The sequence below is a fragment of the Oryzias latipes genome, chromosome 16, assembly GCF_002234675.1.
Source record: "Oryzias latipes chromosome 16, ASM223467v1".
Lineage (NCBI taxonomy): Eukaryota > Metazoa > Chordata > Actinopteri > Beloniformes > Adrianichthyidae > Oryzias > Oryzias latipes.
This window is the reverse complement of record NC_019874.2, coordinates 4,744,022-4,766,582: the sequence shown is the minus strand read 5'-3', so window position 1 is coordinate 4,766,582 and position 22,561 is coordinate 4,744,022. Positions and strand designations below refer to the sequence as shown.

Here is a 22,561-nt window from a genome sequence, read left to right as displayed (position 1 = left end):
ACAAACCAACCAGCACAACTTAAACTCAAACCACAACTGCTCCTCAGCCTCCTGCTCTACTCTCTGCATGCATCCCTGGATGAGGCCTCCTCTGACTTAAATACCTGGCAGGTGCTGATCGAGATCATTGGCTTCACCTGCCAGGTGAGCAGAATGACAGGGGATGCAGCAAAGAAGCAGCAGCAGCAAGACGTAACAATTAAAATAAACATATTCTAAAGGTAAAAATCTGTGTTTCTTTGTATAACTTTGTGACAGTTATTCTCCTTCAAAACCCCTGGATTAAATTTTCTTCTGGGGGACATAATTACCTCTACATGTCAGGGACTCTCAGAAGGTCTCTGAAGTCTGTGAAATGCATAAGTGCACTGGCTGTGCTGCTAGAATTAGTAACATCACCTTCTCTTGGGTTTATTAAGATGATCAGAAAGTGTGTTTTTGGCAGTTAAAATTCATCACAACTACTTCTGGTTTCTAAACAACATTTATACCAGGCAGCAGGGGATGCGGTTGAGTTTTCACACTACACCAAGCCCGTAAGTCTTACCGAGTTCCTTCATTCAGACAAACGTGACGTCGCTTGGTGGACGAGCAGCGCCACCTGGCCACAGCCTGCCTTCAGGTTGGGTGTCGACAGTTAGATGCAGGTAACCTTGGTGAGTCTCTAAGTTTCATCTGCAGACTTGGATCAAGACACAGAACTGCTGGCAGAGTTTATGACAGACCCAGCAGTGGAGCCCCGCCAGTGAGAGACCACAACCATGACCACGAACATTTGCAGTCCACACAAGACCGTGTGACCTGGACGATGCAGCAATGGTCTACCGTCCTGTTCACTGATGAGTGTCGGGTCACCTCACGTAGAAATGATGACCCTCAGCTTTGCTGGAGAAGGGGAAGTGAGCGATTCGCCGAGCTCAACATGGTCCTCAGGGTTTGCTTTGGTGGAGGAGGTGCAACAGGTCAAAATTTAACAAAAATGTAACAATTTTTAGAGAAGTAGTTTCCCCAGGAACCACAAAGCAACCAATCTAAAGACTTTGCATATGTTTGCAAACCTCCCAGTGCCCAACTGTGCTCCTGTGCACAAAGATCAATAGTAAGCAATAAAGCCAATCATAAGGGAATCCCCCCATGGAAGCCCGAAAAGGTGACCAACCCATCATCAAACATCAAATGTTATAAAAGTAAACTTTGCATTAGATTTTTAAAGAACATTTTTAAGCTTGCTTCACAAACTTGAACTGTTGCCACTGAGGAAAAATCACATTAAATGGAACAAAAACTGTCACAGAGAAAAACATCATTTTAAAAAGATGTGTCTTCCAGCAGAGGTTTAAGGCCTTCAGAACAGAAGCAAGCAACCTGGAAAACACATGGTGTCACACACACACACACACACACAAACACACACTATTGTCCTGAGAGAAGAGGCTGGCCAAAGTCATCTGGAAGCTTCTACATGCCAATAAATAAATAAAGCTGTAATTAGCAAGGAAAGCAGTGCCACCTGTTGGTGTCCCACCCCAGTGAACTCAGACTATTATATGGAGCGGTGGGACACACCTGAGCCTGCAGAGACTCTGTGTAAATGAGTTGGCACACGCTGAATGCTGTGCGAGAGCATGCGCTCGTAAGTTTTTGTTTCTCGTGGGCCACCCATGTAAGCACGAGTGTTTTGTGCTCCTCCATTTGTATAGGAGCTTACTGAGCATATGTGCGGCTGTAGAGAGAGGGGAATGTTACGTCTGAAATGGGGGTCCAGCTTCATGTCCTGGGGCCCACCTGGCAGCACTGAGCAAACTCAGGGGCAGCTGGCCTGGGGTGGGGGCTGATGATTGGTGTGGGGGAGGTTTAAGAGGGGAAACTGAGGGGGTCTTGCAATGTCCCTGCCCCACCAGAGCCAGACAGTGGGAGGCAGATGGACCAGCCATGGCTACTGCCAGGGGGGCATCAGGGCCACAGAGCTGAGGGAAAGGGCCAGCGTCCTTAGTTTAGAGAGAAGTCAAAAATGATGCACACATGAATAAACAAAGCAATCATAGATTAAAAAAAGAAAATCCCTTAATTGGAATTACTAATCATTTCATATGTGGTGTACTGAATGTGCCACACTTGCCCACATCCCACAGATGTGCGGGAAGTGCGATCAGAGAAAGCACCGAGGAAGATCCCCACCTCATAATCAGGTCTCTTAAAAATCGTTTGCAGTGGCTCCAAAAGGAGTTTTCTAAACCTTGACAGAGTGATGTGCAGGAACACTTTGCTGTGAGACTGACAAAGTCTGTTGTGACTGTGCGCTGGAGCTTGATGGAGCCGGAAGCAGCCACCGGCTCCTGCAGTCCAGAGAGCCACAGATGCTCCACTGCTCGAGTGTTGACTCTCTGTAATTTGTTTGCTCTAATTTGTTTTGCCGTGCCAGGGGAGTTCTGATTTTAATTCTGCTCTGTGTGTGTTTACCCCTCTTTGTGGATCACTGATCTGCTAAGCACGGAGAGAATGAGAGACAGTCAAGAGAGGAGGGTGGGCAACTCACACAACCAAATTAAAAAAAGAAGCAGTGCAGATTGTTTTAAGCTCTGGCAGCCCCTTCAGGCCCAAAGGCCTAGCTTGCAGCCTGCACCTGCTCCGTCCCCCGGGAGTCTGGTTCCTGAACCATGGCCCTTGTTTCTCCTCAAGCCCCCTATCCCAGCATCCCCTAGTCCCCTTTGCTTTTCTCCTCTCCTCTGCAACTTCGGTGCCTTTCATTCCCATTTCCTCTCTTCTCCTGTTTGGTGGTAGCTCCCCATCCCCAGCCTGTACACCACTCCTCTGCTCTGTACCACCTGCTCCTCTTCTTTTCCCACTTCCCCTCTGCTGCCCTGTTATTTTATCTTCATATTTCCTCCCAAATAATCCCCTTCCACCTCCCTCCTCCACCTCCCGTCCCTCCTCCTGCAGCTTGCTGTCTGGCATCTGAATGAATTCTGGGCTCTGCAGCATCATCAACCCATGAAAAGCATCAAACTCATGAGGACCACTTGTTCAAAACTGTCAATGATGTTCTTTATTGAAACTTTCAAGTCACTCCACTTTTTAAACTTCATATATTCGGGTCTGTCAGTCTGTATATTTACACCCCACTATTTGCAAAGTTCCAGAAACATCTCATTATACTATGGCTTTTTTTTAAAGCAGTCTAGCTGTGGTGCTTCTAGATACGATGACTGACAAGCAAGTCAGTCAGGTTGCGGCGGGTTGGACCAGCGTGAGATCGCAAAACACACGGAAGAACATGTTCTGTTATAGCTGTTACTGCTGGATCCAAACCAGACTCATGTACTCGGGCTTCATTCAGCGTCTTTGAAATGCGCCAACATAAAAAACTAAAGTTCCATCTCAGCAGACGCTTCGTTTTTGGTCATCTAAGTACATCAAAAATGGATTTGACTTTTGGTTTCCTTGTTTATAATTTTGTTATGTTGAAAACTGCAGTTACCCAAGCAGTATAAGGAAAAATTACACCACCAGCACATGTTGCTGCTGTAAACAACATTCGGCCTCTGTTTAAACTTAATCATGAATATAGCTTCTCCTGGAAGAAATGTTGTGGTTTTACTGTAATTCAGTTCCTCAAATCATTGCTAAACTGGTCTGTACTACTTTAATTATTTGTGAACAGACCGGCTTTCTCAGCAAATATCTGTATAAAAAGAAAACAAACTACAAGAAAAGAGGCCAAAATATGCTGCAACTGCTCAACTGTGGCAACTGTTTATTAAATTTTAGTATTTTTAACACTGCTTAGGGTTGCTTTTCATAAAAATTGGTGAAAAGGTTGGTATAAGCAAAAAAAAAAGGGCTGTTAGTTGATTTATAGATCCTTCTTTTATTTGCTAATCTTAATCCAGGTAAAATATACCAAATAAAATTAAAAGTGTGATCTCTAAGGATGCACAAAAGGATAAAAATGCATTATGTTTGGAAAAGGAAACTCAAATCCAGAGTTTGTCCAACTTTTTAGCTCCTTTTTTGCATGTGACACTCACATCATTCTAGCACTGAGAATCATCTAATCCAATGTTTTGTTTTTCAGTGCTCCAAAATGAATAAATTAAGTAATTAGATATTGGGAATAAGCATGACCTGCCCCTGAAAATTCTGTACATTTTATTTATCTTGCATGTACTATATTTGTTCCAACCATCACATTTCCATTCTGAGCACCACTAGCAAAATGGGACAGTTTGTGTTTCGACTCAAGAATTTTACACGCATCCCCGACTCAGTCTGCAAAGACCTTTGTATCGCCTGCCACCATGACGAGCATTCCAACCCATAACATTCAACTAACCATCCATGTAAGCTGCGCAGTGCTCTCACAGGCTTTATCTTTAAGAATACACTTCATGTCCTGCTGTACATCTGTAGTCGTCTCTCATTTGGCCTGTTCTGTGGCTCCACAGCAGACTCCTCACCCTGAAAAAAGGTGAAAATAAATTTCCACTAGTGCAAAACATATTCTCTCTTTGAGAGCAATTAGAAAACAAATATGAACAAAGAAACATATTTGACACAGAAAGTCAAATTAATAAATACATGGCACTAATAAATCATATTACAACAAAAATCACTGTAGGGTGGTTTTACCACTTTAAGAAAAAAATAAAAATCTGAGCACTAAGGCTGGTTTAATGCTGCGCTCAGTTTGGGTACACAAGTATGCATGCACGCTCACATGACACCAACATACCTAATGACAGGTCACATGACTACTAAACTATGCAGGTCTTCCTGCAAGAATAGATATTTTTGACAGAATGGAGAAAACAAGATGATTGCCAACACTACCTTGTGGTAAAAAATAAAGAACTACACCTCAATAACAGAAGAAGGTGCTGGTATAATTAAATCTCAATAGATTTGGTGCAAGCAAAGTTACTTGCAGGAAAGAAACAAAAGTAATGGCTGTAATGAAACAGGCACAAATCTGCTCATTTTCCCTCATCGCTAGTCGACGGCCCTGCGTGTGAAGTTTTGTTGAAGTCTGATGGAGACGTTTCCCATTTAGGATACAATTTCCTCCCACAAAAGCAGCATTAAGAAATGACATGACGATCCATGTGAGACACGATCTGGCGCTCAGTGTTGTCTGTGTTTGCTATTCAGCGCACGGATGGTAAACAGCAGAGACACGACAGCTGTTCCTTTTATGCCACGTGATCAACCTCCACCTGTTTGAACGGGTGTTTGCGTTGCAGTGACACTGGCAGAGTGGCGATTAGTTGCATCATTTCATCACAAGCGAAGTGCCACCTGTTTTCCCTGCAACACTCTCTCTTCTTCGATACGTTTTCCTCACAAGATCAGACATTTACTTTGCGTTCACCTTCCACAGCTACTTCTGATCTGAAGACGGGACAAATAAGGCAAAGAGGAACTGCGCCGGGGGCAGTTCTGACGGTACAGGAGGGGACAAGCCACACAGCAGCATGTGCAGCAGGATGAGGTTCTGTTTGCATCCTCTGCATACAAAAACCCAGGGACTTGCAAAGTGCCGGGTGAAGACGCTGCAATAGTTTCTCCAGATGATTTTCCACCCAGATTCTGTGGAACTACACAGAAGACTGTTGACCCTCCTGTTGTTCAGTCAAACCTCCAGATCCGGCATAGACTCCTCTTTTAGCGGAATGTCATTTTCAGACCCTGTGCCCATGTCTGAGTCAAAGAGGGAATGGTCGGAGTCAGGGGTGGCTGTGTGCGAGTGTCCCCCTGAGTGGCTGCTGCCATCACTGTCGTCCAGCGTGTCAGTCCTGGAGAAGAGGCCGAAGTCCAGCAGACCAGCGGGAGTGCTGCTGCTGCTCTCGCTTTCTCCATCGTAGTACATGTCCTCCACCTCCACGAACCACTCGGGCCAGAACCTCCTCCGCATCCGCTCACAGAACATGGCCAGATTGATCAGCTCTCCTGCGGATGAACCAGTTACACCAGACCTCAGCTGAAACATACAGATAAGGAGCTCAGCACTCTATTCCTCAGTCATTTTTTGGTAGGGTGTCTTCAACACAAAAGCCATTCAACATGAATTATTCATCAGAATTCAAAATATATATTTTGCTATTAGAATTTTTAAAATTCTTTCTATAAAATAAAAATGTTCATTCAATTGTGATGAAGCAGCTGCGACATTACAACAATGTTGAAGAACATTACTGCCATCTAGTGGATAAAATAAAAAATATATAAAATCTTATTCAGTGTGAAACTTTTCAGTGCAAATTTTGCACATTTCTTTATAATCTCATCTAATATTTAGCTTTGGAGCATATAAATATTGGGACAAATAAGCACGTAGATTTTGGATTATAAATGTGCTTTTACTGAATGTGCACATGGTTGAAAACAGATGACAGCAATTAAGACTTTCCTCAAAGTGTTTTGAACTCAAACGATTTTGTTTGTGAGGACATCAGCCATCAGATTCCCTTTAGTTTTTTCTTTTTGTTAATTTGATTGTCTTCAACTCTATTTGGTTTATTTAGCTTATGTGGCATTTTAAGGATAACCTTGTAACACTTTTGGAAGGTTGAAACTGTTCAGCATTCTGCAATTTATTTTAAAAGATATTTTTTTGGAGAGGTTTACTTTTTTGAGTATTTATATACAGCACAGCTTTTCCAACATCATTCCTGTTTTTGTTTTTTTAAGAGGTTTATTGCTTGAATTTGTGAATTGAAATGAGTGTTTAATTAAACAGTAATATATGCCATAACACAGAAGTCCTTCAACCTGGCCAAATAGAAAAGAAATTCAGCAAAGAGTTTGAGTTCCTGCTCTTTTGACTTCCATTCTAACATCTGATAAGAACTTTCTGCTGCTGTCCATCCATCTTCTGAACTTGCTTTATCCCTATCAGGGTCACAGGGTTGCTGGAGCCTATCCCAGCTACAGTTGGGGCAAAGGTGGGGCACATCCTGGACAAATTTACTAGTCCATTGCAACACTGCTGTTATTACTTTCATGAATGTCAGTAAGTGCTGTATAACATAGTAAGCTGGTTGCACAGCTGCAGACAGCAGTTCGTGTCTCACGCCACAAACATCAGCACAGACCTTTGATTTTTACTGTTGATCCTTATTCAAAAACGTGAAGAGAAATACTTCTGGTCCCCAACAAAGGCTGACCTTTGATGAGTTGCTCCGGTGGGGTCCCAGGCAGGGTCCACATGGCCTGAGCCAGATGTCCAAACACCGTAGCATCCAATGTGGAAATCTTGGAGCCCATAAAATATTTCTTGTCCCCTTTAGAAAAGACAGAACACAAAATATTGACGCAGAGACACCAGTTACTGCAGAAGAGAGTTCATTTAAAGAAGTCCACGGAAATGTTTACACTTACATTTTTACAGCAACTAAACATAAAAAAATAATAATTTTTATGTTAAATGACTGGCTTTGTCGTCTTAAAAACATTTTACCAGCAGCAAAACATTCAGTTGCTGCCTTCACTGACACTTTGTACATTTGTGTGTAAGATAGAGTGACAGGATAAAGTTGAGGAGAGGATTTGTCATCAAATAAAATTCATCCAACAGTTTGCAAATCTTTAATTTTAAAGAGAAACTTTGAATTCCTATTCTTTTAAAGTCCCCCCCCCTCCTTCCGATGATTTTTGATCTATTGTAAAAACGATCCAAGTGGTCCTATAATTATGATTATGCCGTTTTCAGCCAAAATCAATGTGTAATTTTCTAGGATATAGTTTCTGCAAAGCATTAGAAATCCACCTCTAGTTGTGGGAAGGACTGTTGGTGCAGCGTAATCCCTTTCCCTTCACCGACAACTGAGCACTTTCTGTGTACAACCCCAACCTAACATTAGCGGTGCAACAAAAATGGCGAGCAATATTGGAGCCAACCAGTTTTACAGTTTAGATCCAGATTCCAGCACAGACGAGGAAAATGAAGATGTTCATGGATGTATTTGTCAGCTAGTGAGTGCATCAGAGCTTGTGGCCCTCCCAGCGTATTTTCTACATAATAAATAAGACCTTTTTCAAACAGCATCTGCTCCTGATTCACAACGATTCAATTTAAGAAATACTCAGAAATGCCATTTTTAACTTATTTTTCCTAATATTCAACGACCACTTTTTTCAGTAAACCTTACTAGTACCGGGTTGGTCCCACTCTTGCCTATAGAACTCCCTTAATCCTTGGTGGCATTGATTCAACAAGGTTCAGGAAACATTCCTCAGAGCGTTTGGTCCATATTGACATGACAGCATCACACTGTTGCAGCAGATTTGTCGGCTGTACATCCATGATGCCAATTTCCCGTTCCATCACATCCCAAAGGTTCTCTATTGGGTTGAGATCTGGTGACTGTGGAGGCAATTTGAGTCCAGAGAACTCATTGTCATGTTGAAGAAACCAGTCTGAGATGATTCCGGCTTGATGACATGGAGCCTTATCCTGCTGGAAGTAGCCATCAGAAGATGGTTTACTGTGGTCATAAAGGGATGGACATGGTCAGCAAAAATATTCAGGTAAATGGTGTTGACTTGCACAGCACTTTTCTACCTTCCTCGAAGTCCCAAAGCGCTTTACAGTCACAGTCCCATACACACACACATTCAAACACGGATTGCAGTTCTGCTGCTGAACGCTGGCACCACCTTCCACCAAAGGCAAGGTGGGGTTCAGGACAAGGACACTTCAATATATGGGCGGGCAAGTCAGGATTCTTCCTCACTGCAACCTTCTAGTCAGAGGTCGACCGCCCTACCGCAGCACCGCAGCCAACCCGTGGTTCGGGCTGTGGCGTTGTAATCTACTCAACTGCTACTAAAAATGTGCCAAGAAAATTTCCCACACACAATGACACCATCACCACCAGCCTGAACAGTTGATACAAGGTAGGATGGATCCATGCTTTCATGTTGTTGATGCCTAATTCTGACCCTACCATCTGACTGTGGCAGCCGTAACCAAGTCAAGCCTTCTATTGTCCAGTTTTGGTGAGTCTGTGTGAATTGTAGCCTCAGTTTCCTGTTCTTAGCTGACAGGAGTGGCACTCGGTGTGGTCTTCTGCTGCTGTAGTCCATCTGTTTCCAGGTTGGACGTGTTGTGGGTTCAGAGATGCTCTTCTGCAGACCTTGGATGGAACCAGTGGTTCTTTGAGTTCCTGATGTCTTTCTATCAGCTGGAACCAGTCTGGTCATTGTCCTCTGACCTCTGGCATCAACAAGGCATTTCCGCCCACAGAGCTGCCAATCACCGGATTATTTCTCTTTTTCAGACCATTCTCTGTAAACCCTAGAGATGGTTGTGGGTGAAAATCCCAGTAGATCAGCAGTTTCTGAAATCCTCAGACCAGCCTGTCTGTCACCAACAACCATGCCACGTTCAAAGTCACTTCAATCACCATTCTTCCTCATTCTAATTCTCAGTTTGAACTGCAGCAGAACATCTAGACCAAGGATTCCCAAAGTGCAGCCCGGGGGTCAATGGCGGCCCGCGGGAAGATTTTTTGTGGCCCTCAATAAATCCTAATTGATGGTTATTAAACCAGCTGTAGATTAATTGGAAAAATATTGTTTCGTGGTTTCTGGTGACATCTGCAGGAAAAAAAAGGTCATTACACTTGGGTGTTAATGGTACAGCGTATTAATTTCACCACAAGAGGGTAGACAACATTTTCTATGTTACTGCCTCTGTGAAAGGAAGGACCGTGACAACAGAAGTAGAAAATTAATCAGAACCCGAGTCGGAGAGAGAACCAGAGCAGGTTCCTTTGAGGAAAAATGTTGTGTTGGTGAGGAGAAAAAGAGATTTCAAGCTAAGTGGACAAATGCTTACTTTGTCGTACCTCATGGGCAGAATAAAGTCTTGTGCCTGATTTGCCAGCAGGTCAATGCAAAGCTCAAAGAATCCAATATAAATCGTCACTATGTTACAAATCATAAAAACTATAGCAAATTTACCGGCGAGGAGCGCAACAATAAGCTCCAGCAACTACAACGAGGCTATGCTGCACAGCAGATAATGTTTACAAAAATGGCTAAATCCAGTGAAGCTGTGAGAGAAGCGAGCTACGTTGTGGCTTTGGAAATGGTCCGGCGTAGCAAACCCTAAAGTCACGGGGAGTTCGTAAAAAAAAAGTAGCTGACATTGTTTGTCCAGAACAAAAGAAAAAGTTTGAATAATTAAGTCTGTCAAATGACACAATTACTAGAGGAGTTGAAGATCTGGACAGCAACCTCCAACCTCAACTGGGAAAACATCTGGAGGGCCTGGTTAATTGTACAAATGAAACTTGGCCATTAAAGTTGTAAAAAACAACTTTTTCTATTTATCCAATTTTTTTTTTCACCAAAATTGACCCCCACTGGTTTAGACTCTAGAGACCATGTCTACATTCTTCAATGCATTGAGTTGCTGCCATGTGATTGGCTGATTAGAAATTAGCAGTGACGAGCCGCTAGACAGGTGTACAAGACAAGGTGCTCAGTGAATGTCATTGTCCTCCATTATCAGAAAGATGCTACAAGAACATGTTAAAAACACCAAAAACAGTTTTTTATAGGAGTGGTTCTTTAACTGAAACATGTACAATACATGAACACACTATATCAATTCAAGCATCTGTAATTGTAATTGTATCATTTGACTAACTAAGCAATGTTCTCTGGGATTTGGAAATATTTTTGCGAAAAACTGGGATAAATTTATAGATGATACAGGTAAAATACAATTTTTGTGTTTAATTTTTCATTTTGTCCAAAATCAGCAGTGTTTGACTTTAGGGTATTTTAACTCAATTCTGATGCTCTCATTTAAAGAATTGGAAAAAATTAGATTTTGCTATGGTAAACACAGGTGTGGAGTAAGATTGCAGGTGTGGGAGCTTTCTCATACCCAGCAGTGTGGCCAGTGTCCTCAGGTCCTTCTCCATAAGCCTGTAGACCTCCTCCTTGGAGAAGCGTCCAATGCCGTGGCCATACATCTCTCTGCGCACCATGCTGCAGTTCAGGTGGCTCAGCAGCCACTTCAGTGTGTCGCTCAGAGGCCCGCTCATGGACAGCAGCTTCTGGGTCTCCTCCAGGTTGTCCACCCACTGGCAGTAGGCTATTGTCCTGGAAGAAGACAAAATGTAGTTGGTCTGATTAAAAACTGACCACTTTTAAAAATGTCTACTTCTTGGTTAATAAATAATCTGACTATTTTGATGTAAATGAATGGACAATCTCTCAGAATATGCTGCACAAATCCACTGGAAGTCCTCATTCAGCAGCAATCTTAAATCCTGAAACAGTTTCCTTCTACATGTAGGAAATTATTGGAGAAAAAAAGTTTCCAAAACATCTTGAAACTAGTTCAATGAAACAAATCTTTTCTCAAAACAGACTGACTTCACTGATCGACTAAACCAACAAAATTCTGCTGGACTTCCTCCCAATTTTTGTGCAATACTAATGTGAGGTTTAAACGGAAGTTTGTTACAAACTCAAATTTTTCTTATAACATTTTATGTCCAACTTGAGATCCAGCTATCAGTTTAACAACAAATTTAAAATCTTTTGAGTCACACAGCAGCCCCATCTTCTAAACGAATCAAGCGCAAAAAAGCAGCAAAAACATGAAATGCGTCCCTATTGCATTTACATACAATATTTAAACTGTAATACAAAAAAACTGCAAAACAACATTCCTTCTTTACATTTCCTGTTTTAATAAAAACATGTTAGAGATTTAAAAACAAAGCATTTCCAAACCAAAAATGTGATTCTCAAAGTGCTACTAGAGCTGTTGTGATATCAGTGCAGATTGTGCAACAACTTTCAAGGCATCACTCATCAGATCCGAGAGATAAAGAAACCAAATAACAAAATATAATAATAAACAAAATTAAATAAAACAAAAAAACAAAGTGAGTCTACTTGATTTAGCAGAGCAGGTAGAATCATGATTTGACTCAAGAGAAAACGTTATTTATGAAGTTGTACAATATGCAATACAAGGCCTACCAAACAACAATATCAAAAATAAAAATGAGATAATTAGTGTCTCTCTTCAGGGGTAAAGACTCCAGTTTAAAGCTAATAGAGGCAAGAAAATGTTTCCTTGTGACTTCAATCTGCTGCTGTCAGACTCCTCAGATGCTCGTTTGTTTTGGTAAACCTTTTCATTAAATCTATAATTTTAGCAGCTTTCTTAAAACGTTGAAGGAATTAATGCTACACTAACTTATTACTGACTTTAATCATGAATTCATCTCCAGCAGGTTTGATTATTTTAACAGTCGTGCAGTGATGCGGCTGCAGTTCCTCCAGGATGCCGCTGCTCGGGTCCTGACTAAAACCAGGAGGACTCCCTGTAGCACAGAGAAAAGACCTTCAAAGTATTCTGCTAGTGTGAAGGTCGCGATGGCTTGGTGCCAGAGTATATCTCTGACATGTTGGTCCTACAAGAACCACCTGAAACCCAAAGAAACTCTGGGACAGACCTTCTGAAGGTGCCCAGAGTCAGGACTTAAGTGGAGCAGGATCTCAATCTTCTTGTGACAATCAATGTGACAATGTTTAATGTGGTCCTAATGGTCCTCACCCCTGGCTAATCTGTGCTCCGGTATCTGACCGTGTACCTCTTCTCTGGCTAGTCTCTACTACTGCTCCTAGACCTGGCTGTGGATCCTGTCGCTAGCTCGTCTCGCGCCCCCAAGCGTCCCCTGACTTCATCTGGAGGAAGTTCATCTGCTGGACTATTTAAACATGTGGCTGTAGATTTAGATAAATTAATTCTCGCTAAGAGTTCTGGTACGTCGCCTCTCAGTCCTGGGGGAGGGATCCCTCCTTCATGTGGACACCCCTGAGGTTTCTTCTTTTTTCCAGAATCCAACTTTTTAGGAGTTTTTTCTTACCGCAAAGGGGGGTCTAAGGTCAGGGATGCCCAGTTTAGTTTAGTTTGTTTAGTTCAGTTTAGAATGTTCCTATTGAATTCTGTGTATTCATCATCCTTATGATTTCATGTTCACTTTACAATTACCGGTACAAAGCCCCATTGAGACGACTGTTGTTGTGATTTTGGGCTATATAAGTCAAATTGAATTGAATTGAATTCAAAACGGTTCTATTCATACTACAACCGCTGAAAGTCTGTTTCAGCTCTCGTTTCTTTTTCATTCTTATTTCAAAGAAAATTTGATTTTACTCTCTGCAGGCTTTTTAATTGCCTTTTTTCTAAAGCACTTTGAATTTGAATTACCTTGTGTATGAAGTCTTATTATTATTCAAATTCATATTCAAATAAAGCTGCTTTGCCTTTTAGACACCAGCTTATCACCACTTATCCTCCACATGCTCCACTTACCATATCACTGCTTTTTATCACACCCTCAGTGAAATCCTCTGTAATCTCATTAAAAAGATGTTTAAAACCAGGGGGGAAAAAAAGCAGAAAAAGCATCTGTTTTTTCCTTAATCTAAGAAGTTTGATGTGGAATTGTGTAAAAAAAAACACATGTTTAATGACAGATTCAAACCTCTGAATTTTCCTAACAGCACAGCTCTGGATCTGTTAACGTCAACCTCCTCCTGATCAATAAAGTGCACGGCTGTCTCTACCACTGTTACCATCAGTAAAAAATTTAAATTTTTAGGCAGACTGATCACTGTTACCATCAGTAACAGTGATCAGTCTGCCTAAAAATTTACTCCCACACACACACACGGACCTTACTGCCTGCTTTTAAACGGATAGTATAAGAGAACCTTGCTCTCAAATACCTGTAAACTCATGAAATTCATATAATAAGAAGAAACTACTGGTAAGAATTAAAGCACTATTTGGAGTCTCTTTTTTTTTCCAGTAAATGGCTTAGCAGTCATCCACACCCACCACCTCCACTACACACACACACAGACACAGATGAATAGTAAAGGTATTATTATGTTCTTATTACATTTGCTTCAGAGCTCAGGGGTCTGTTTTTTATTTGCAGACGTGTTTGTTTTTCTCCAAAAAAACATTAAAATTATCTTCAAAAGCAAAAGCAGCTAAACATGCTCCCATGCTCTCAATGAAAAAAATCTGAGCTTTGCTGGTTGCTGCTGCAGGACACAGCAGCATGACCTTCTCCCCGACCTGACAGAAGTGTCATCATCCTCTGCAGTCTTCCTCACTGCTCAGCCGAAGACCTTCAGTTGAAACCCCTGATCTGGACAAAGTTTGTTTCCACTGCTCTGTCATGACTGCATGATCCCATAACGGCCTCCCCTTTGTTCCCAGGTGTGACTGTTTAACAGGCACAGACATGTTTTACAGGGACACAGAGAAAAAGCAAAGTGTTAACACTTGACAAGTCAACAGGTCAGAAGGAGGAAGGGAATGAAGAAATGTTCTGCTGATTTAAAGCAGATCACAGTATTTTTCTATTTCAAAGTCAGCCTGTTAACACATGCAGCTTAGTAAAGCTGAAGTCCACCTTAAAAAAAGAACTCTGTCCATCATAAATCTATATTTAACATATTTTCTGAAACGTTCTTATCATAAAGCAGCAAATTAATTAACGCACTCTATCGAAGCAAATTGATGCATTTTTTAACACTTGACACCAAAAATCTCTACAAAAAAGCAACATTTATGTGCAAAGACAGGAGCTTAGTGTCTGAGTGCTGAGTGGGAACCTCTTCTAGGCTCTTCTGCAACATTTTTGGAAGATCTTCCACAACCACATCAAAACATTCATGATGTCACATTGACAGACAGCTGTGCTGATCTCCATTCTTGCTCCTCAAGTGTTTTACAAATAATGATAAACTACATAACCTGGTATGTTAGAAACCAATTGTCTGCTTGCTGAAGGTATTTTGCTCAGGGAGAATCAATGATCAAGCTAATGTTTTCATCTGCATTTTTTTTTTACCTTTAACCCTTAAGAACCCACGGTGACATTAGCGTACCATAAGAGCATCAGAAAGGTTTTCTATGGTCCACTTGGTCTGTGGTATATCCCACATAATGATCATTTTAAGGGGAATGGATCTGGATTCTGATGGGTTAAAACAGCGTTTAGTTCATGTTCAATGGAATAGAAAAAAATCATTTAAAGACATCTGATCCACACTGAACAGAAAGACTGCTTAGTAAAAATAAAGATGACTGAATCTTCAGAAGACATTTATTATTTTTTAAATAATATACTTTCAAAATGAATACTTTTTTAATCTGACACATTGTTCAGATACAAAGTTTTTAAAGGTCAGCCTCCTGCATTTCCTTCTTAGAACCACCAGGGTGGCTAAGTGGCGCCGCTCATCTGTATCGAACCACAACAAGAGCAGCATGTTGCCACACTGCCCTTCGTGGACATAAATTATTCAGTCAATAAGTCTATATGTGGTTCTGAACATGGCAGGGCGGAGCAGCAGAGGAAGGAGAGACGGCAAGAGGAAGAATGTGGGTCACATGGATGACCTTTGGAGTGAAATTCCCTGTTCAAGACAAACTTTGCACATTTTAAAAATGAATGTTTTCCTTTACTAGAATCTCTAAAACCTCTGATTGTTCAAAGTGAACCCTGGCTTAATAAACGGAGGCCGATCTGGAGCAGCTGTGGTGAGGACGGAGTGTGTGATGGCAGGAGAAAGACAGAGCTTTTTAGGTAATGGAAAACATGGAGAGTGTGTGGTGATAACAATTTCCTGGCAGCGGTGGAAGCAACAGAAGAAGCAGCGTGTCCCAGGGGGGCTGGAGTGACTCACTGCAGACACGATAGAGGGAGAGCTGCACAGAGGGCATGGACAGTGTCCGCTCAGGCTGGAGGCAGGCATGTGTCTGTCGCGCTTAAGTTAGGATGGTATCCATGCAAACGGCCAAACGCACATTATGCCATTTCAAACCAAGGAAGCTGATCTGTCTCTGCTTTCTGTCACTTTTCCATCTCTCCAACTCGCTCTGTAAATTTCAACCCTGCAGTTTTGACATTATATTGCTGATATACGGGAGAGGAAAGCCAAACAAACAAATGCTTAATGAACCAATATTGATAACAAAAAGGCTGACATAACCACATGGGGTTTGTTCCTTGTTTCTTAAAGGTTACAATGTCAATGCTTTCAAAATAACAATTTGATTTTTCGAGCCTCATCATGCCTCATCCCCTCACCAGTACAAATGCTCCTCCACCATTTTCGTGACGGCTCTGGACACGGCTCTCTCCTGGGGGGTTAGGTTCTTGTTCAGGTTGACCCCCAGCTTCTCCTCCAGAAAATCCACTATGAACTCGGAGCCGGACACCTGCTGGTGGTTGTACTCGATCCACGGCATCTTTCCCTGTGGTGACAGCCTCCCGTCGAAGTAGTTCTGCGGAGGAAAACAGCAAACGTCAAAAAATGCAGACCTTACGGGGTCCTCTTATTTAAAACTTTGTGTTGGACAGTGAGGAGCAAATGAACCGCTTAAGGTTAGTGTTTACAACTACTGCTTATCTACTGTTGCCTTGGATAATTGGGGTTAAAAGCCAAACATCATTTTTATTTATGTAAATAAATAAACATAGTTTTTATTTGAGTCTTAAATGTATTTAAGATCTTTTTCTAAGATCAAATTTGTCTGTCATTCTTGGAAATGTCTCCTAACTCTAAATGCTGCAGAGTACAAACAGTTAAAATCAGGGCATTGGATTTCATAGTCAACATTTTGTGTGTTTATTTTCATTTTTTCATTTATAGCTGCCGGTGCTTCACAGCAAGAAGGCTGCTGGTTCAGATCCTAGATAAGAACTTCCTGTGTGGAGTTTGCACTTTTTTCACAAGATCCAAAACAATGTCTAAAGTCCCAGTTTAATCATCCTTGATCTATTCTGAAATTGTTTTAATTATGATTATGCCGTTTTTAGCCAAAATTCAAAACCCTCTCAGGACATAGTTTATGCAGAGCAGCAGTAGTTTGTTAGAAATTCACCTCAGAGTTTTGGGCAGCACCCTTCGCATGGATTAAGCCCACCCCTACTTCTGGTCATCCATCTGTTTTCCACGCTCTCCTGCTAGCTTACAGTCCCTCCTACCCCCAACCTAGCATTGGCGGTGCGACAAAAATGGTGAGCAATATCAGAGCTATCCAACCGTACATTTCTGATCCAGATTCCAGCTACGACTAAGAAAACACAGACGTACATGGATCTATTTGTCTACCAACAGATGCATCAGAATGGGGCGGAGCAGGGAGACTGTAGCCCGCCCAGTGAATTTTCTACATCACACCTATAAGCTATTTACACCATAGTTTTTTCATCTGCTCCTGATTCACAACGATTTAAATGAAGAAATACTCTGAAATGCAAATTTGAGCTTAATTTTCTTTATAAATGTCCTGCATTATGAGAAAAATGCCATGAACATGTAAAAAACACTGTTTGCATCGAAGAAGGTCTCTCATAGAGAATGTGGTGAGTCCTACTGAGGCGAGCATGTTGGAAACAGCCGTTAAACCTTTATGAAATAATCTTTTTTTTGATTGTTTCCTGTTTTAATCTCTTGTCGTGCTTCAAACTGCCGCCAAGTGCACATTTCCAAAATAGATTATCTCTGGAGGAGCTTTGTGAGTGAACACAAAGCCTCACAACCTTAACTCCTGAATTTCACTAAAAAATATGTCCAAGTGTGAACAAACTTCAAGTTCAATTTTTTCATCATTCATTAACTTTAGAAACTACCAAAGAAAGTTGGAAAATGTCACAATGTTAATTAGTTGACATCCTGTATTCTGGAGCTACCTGATAAGGCAGATCCGCCATGCGCAGGTATGTCTCTATTTTCAGGCAGAAGGGCGAGAGGCTAGGAACGCCATTCTTTGGTCTGGAGAACTGATGGAGGATAATGGCGTCTTTAGAGTCCAGCTCCTGCTCCTTCCTACATGGACAAACAGGGAGAAAAGCGCATCCTTAAAAAACGCGCCAAAGGTTTCAGCTGCAGTTCATGAGCCAAACGAGCGTGCTGCTTCTTGTTCTTGAACCAGCATGTCAGAAGATATACTTTAGGACACTGACAAAACTACTAAAATTTAATTTGAATGATGCAACGCATTCCTGTAGAACGCAAAACCTGTAGAGTCACCAAGAGCTGTGATGAGAGGAGAAGAGAAATATTTGAAGCAAAAGAGAATGAAATGTTTGCTGAAGTCCAAAACATCAACAGCGGCCTCAAAAAGGAATAATATACAGAAATTTAAATGAGATAAATGTGAAAGCTGAATAAATCTAAACTCTGCACCCCTAAAAAACATTTGTTTTTAGGTCAAACATGTAAGATAAAAGTCCATTCAAACACACAACCCACTTTTTTCCATCATAAGGCTTTCATTTTTCATTATGAGACTAAAATAATCCAAAATTCCCAATTCCAGGTGGGTGAAAGTGTTCAAAATGCTCAGACCAGTTCAGATCTAGACTCTACTGAGAAACTTGAAGAGGGACTGGAAATTAGTAGTTGACTTTTTGATAAAGACGGTGAATGAAACTTAAAGGAAGCAGCAGGGATGTTTCCTGAAAAGAAAAAAAGATTAAGCTGTAAACCAATCAACCTGAGAGCCATCAGATGCCCTGTTTGTCTCCAAGGTCAGTAGGTTGTCTGTAGTGATCACAAACGGTCTGAAAAGAAAAAAAGGAATCTGTGGTTCTGTTTTTAGTGTCTGAAAAACCTTTCTCTGGGGAACATACTGTACCTGTTCCTCACATGCAGGTTATTGTTACATCAAGACTGGCCGACAGAGTTCTGGAAACCAAACTAAATCAAAGGTGAAGTGACATGTTTGGTCATTGTTTCTGTTGGTTTGTACAGATTTTGTTGTCCTGATTGAGCTCAGTGCAAATAAAAAGTCTGTGATGATGGAAAAGGAACGCACAATAATTGAAAAAGCAAAACTTGTTGGTTTTGTTAATGGAATTGAAAAAGCAGGATGTTTACATCAGACATTAAATCATTAGAACTTTTCAACAGTGCAATACAATCATCCAGCACTTATTTTTTTTCTAAATTTCTGCGGCTTTAGTTTAGACATTTATCTTGTTAAGTACTGCACTGGCCATTACTATAGCAGAGAACACTATTCGATTATACTATATTGTATTACACTACATTACATTATGCTACATAATCTTCTTCTTTCTCTCTCTCTCGGCTTCTCCCATCAGGGGTCGCCACAGCGAACAAGTCGCATGGTAAACTTGGCAATGTTTTACACCGGATGCCCTTCCTGACGCAACCTTCTCAAACTGGGCTTGGGACCGGCACAGAGGTAGAGAAGGGAACATGGAGCAGCCCGGAGTCGAACCCTGGTTTCACGGACGGAAGGCGCCGCAAACCAGCACGAGCTAAACCGGCTCCACTTTATGCTATATAATAATATATTCTATTATATCGTATTGTATTATATTACATTACATTACATTATATTTTTCTTATAATAATTGGGATGACTGAAATTACTTCTACTTTATTCTAAATTGTGAAGTTGCTTATACTTAGCTGTGGTTTGAGAAAACGTGATAATTAACTTCCCTGTTATTAAAAAGAACGTGAAAACAGAACAAAAGCAAGAGGGATATTTGGAATCCAAATGACGTTTTTGCTGGTTCAGATATCTGGCTTGTTGGAGCCGACCTGTTTACTTGTAGAGGTAAGGACTATGTTTCTAGGACTAGCATATGTAGATGATACAGCTGATTGATCATATTGCACCATTGTTTGGCCTTCCTATGAGTGATGCCACATAAATACAAAAATATTTGGGCTTGTCCTGGGCTCGCAGAGATTTCTCCTATTTCTGTAATTCTTTTAACAATGTAATCTTGATGTGGATGTGTTGATTTCCAAAGACTTTCAGTCTGAGTAAGTAACATTGTTTTTTTTAGTTCAAAACCTTTTTATGCCTTTGACTAAGTGGAGAGCTTCTATTTTTCTTTTTAGCGAGTGCTATTGAAAGATATTCCTTGGTATTTTCTACAGACTTGATCTCAATAAATTCAAATAATTGTAAGTGATTTTCTAGCCAAATCTTTTTTTTAAATGTTTTTATGTTAAAATTATCTAAAGCCCCTTTACCAACTATTTTGAGACCTGAAAAAAATCAATTTCAATTAAAAAAGATCTATTTAAATGAATAGAAGTGTAACATTTCCCAGTTTAAACTTTAGTTAGGTTATCAGTTTTCTAAATAAATATTGACTTGTAGGATTTGAAAGTCTATTTTTAATTAATACCCTACTTTTCATATTTATGGTTGAATTTCTTTGCTGCTGTGTATGAACTCATCAATAAGCTTACAGGCTGAAACCATCATGATACTTTATGTCGCTGTCCACTCTCACGTGGTGCTGAAACCACTCCAAATCTCTCCATAGCCTGCCAAGAGACTGATGCTGGGGGGTAAAGTCTACTGAGCTCTTTGCTGATCCTTTCTAGTGTGAATGACAAATTAAACAAAATTCCCAAATGTCAATACAAGTCCTTCCCAGAGCATCGTGTGTTTATTTCCGCTGCAGTCTCAGGTATCTGCCTACAACACACCGCGTGCAGATGATGCTGGCAGCATCAGCAGCCTGCACGTGATTCAGCAAGGTTACGCAGCTGTGTGGGGGTGGGGGTGGGGTGGGGGTTGTACTGTATGGGGCCACCGTAACAGGATGTGCAATAATCCTTCTAAATGACAGGGAGGCGTTTTTTTGATCACACAATAATAGCCCCTCTTAATCGCTTCTCCTCAACTGGCTTCATCATTTCATGTATCCCCTTACTTTGGATGGAAGGACAGCTAGAGCAAGCGATCCTGCCCCCCCCCCCCCCCCCCCCCCCCCCCTCCGAGCCGTCCGAGCAGGAGCGCGTACGTTGTTTTAGATGGAAGGAGCAACGCACGCGCTCCTGGAGAGTCTGGCACAAGACATGGTTCCCGGGCGCGCGCGTGACAGCCCCGTCGTGTCCTTGGAAGGAGCAAAACAAGGACTGAAACCACAACAATCCCCGCGAGATCTGTGAAGGAGCGGCCTCCTCCTCCTCACTCCGCCTCACGTTTGTGGAGACAGTTGCCAGAGGATGCGATTAGAAACGGAAAACCCATTATGACGTGCTGCTTGTACCTGATAGCGAGCAGCTCGTGCAGGAGGTAGGCTGCGGCGGCCAGCAGGGCTCCCCCTGTGATGTACAGGGTCTTCTTCCACCAGGAGTCCGAGCCCAGAAGCGACATGATGCCTCCGTAGTCCTGCAGAGGAAAGGCGATGATGTATCCATACAAAGATTGCTGCTGCTCGGAGCCGCACAGCCCGAGCGGCAGGCTGTGATTCCGCCCCAGCTCCACCACACACGGCCGGGAGGAGGCGAAGCCAGCCGCCCAGTGCATCCTTCCACCCGCGCTCAGTCTCACCACCACCGCCCCGCGTCCTCCTTCCTGCGGTCCGCCCACAGCTGCATCCGAACCGCCGGTAGACTCTCTACGGCATGATGGCGGAGGCGGAGGCGGAGGCTCAGGGCAGTTCCCCCAGAAAAGTGGAGGGAGTTAACATACTGCCTCTTCCTCTTCGGGATGAAGCTCAGCACTCAGCTGCGCCTGCTGCTGCAGCTTCAGGAAAACATTGTCAACAAATACCGAGCCGCAACATCGTGACTTCCGGCTAAGCATTCCAAAATAAAAGTTGGGCTGCAGATCAAATGCATTTCAGTTTGCATTTGATAAATCAACATTAAATTTACCGTGCCTGCTTATTTTTATTATTGCTCTTGTTGTGTCAATGCTTTAAATCACTTATTTAAGCTAATCACTTTAGCCACTTTAACAATTTATTGACTGTTTTTGAAACTTCAACTTTTGCATCTATTTTAGGAATAATAAGAAAATTACTTTAGTGTTTCCAGAACAAGGTATTCATATTTGCGTTATCAAAGGTAAATGGAAAATCTTATATTTTTAATCATTTTGCCACTACAGTTTTTTGCTATTCTGCTTTACCCACAACATCTGGAGATGTTGGAGCTCCTTTATGCTTTGTTTAATTTTTGCACTAAATAAAAAAATTGAATTTAAGTTTGTCTTTTTAGGTCTGGGTGTCCTTGAAGCAAACAGTTGGCCCTTCTATAATGAGGAACAATGGTGCAAAACAAATGCTGGCCATGCAAAGCCTACTGTACATTACATCCCAGCCAGATGTGCAAAGCCTTTTTGTGCCTCCTCATCAGTTGGAAATCAATAAGATGTTCCTGGATTACAGTTTCCTTCTCAAAAACATCTACCTTAAAAGGTTCTAAAATCCAGTCAGGCACTTCCAGATTCTGAAGATCCCTAAAACGGATCTCCGTGTCAGCTCTGATCATCCTTAAGTGCTGTGTGTAACACAGCAGCTCATTGTCAGTCAGTGTACTTGACACCTGAAAGCAGGTAGAGACAAAGAATTGTAAAAAGAGATTAGTTCCTTAAAAATTTTTTTTAAACAATTTTGATTTAAATAATCCATAGTAATAATAGAGTGATTGTAAAAATAATAATACAGCAAACAAAATAAGAGCCTTTTCTCAGCCTTTGCGAGAGGAAGCATCT

At 41.6% G+C, this 22,561-nt stretch overlaps 1 protein-coding gene across 2 annotated transcripts; it reads right to left on the bottom strand.

Annotated features, from left to right (window-relative positions):
* Nucleotides 1-3,020: 3,020 nt before the first annotated feature.
* faxc (failed axon connections homolog) lies at nucleotides 3,021-21,980 on the bottom strand. Of its 2 annotated transcripts, XM_004077690.4 has the most exons (7): nucleotides 21,395-21,976; nucleotides 21,111-21,232; nucleotides 17,754-17,889; nucleotides 16,146-16,342; nucleotides 10,898-11,115; nucleotides 7,164-7,280; nucleotides 3,021-5,946 (listed from the first exon to the last, which is right to left on the bottom strand). In XM_004077690.4, the coding sequence occupies exons 2-7, from the start codon at nucleotides 21,215-21,217 to the stop codon at nucleotides 5,630-5,632; spliced, it is 1,092 nt and encodes a 363-aa protein (XP_004077738.2). In that variant the 5' UTR covers nucleotides 21,218-21,232; nucleotides 21,395-21,976; the 3' UTR covers nucleotides 3,021-5,629. The 2 variants fall into 2 exon arrangements, with proteins under 2 accessions (XP_004077738.2, XP_023820181.1); XM_023964413.1 differs by having other exon boundaries at nucleotides 21,111-21,980.
* Nucleotides 21,981-22,561: the final 581 nt, after the last annotated feature.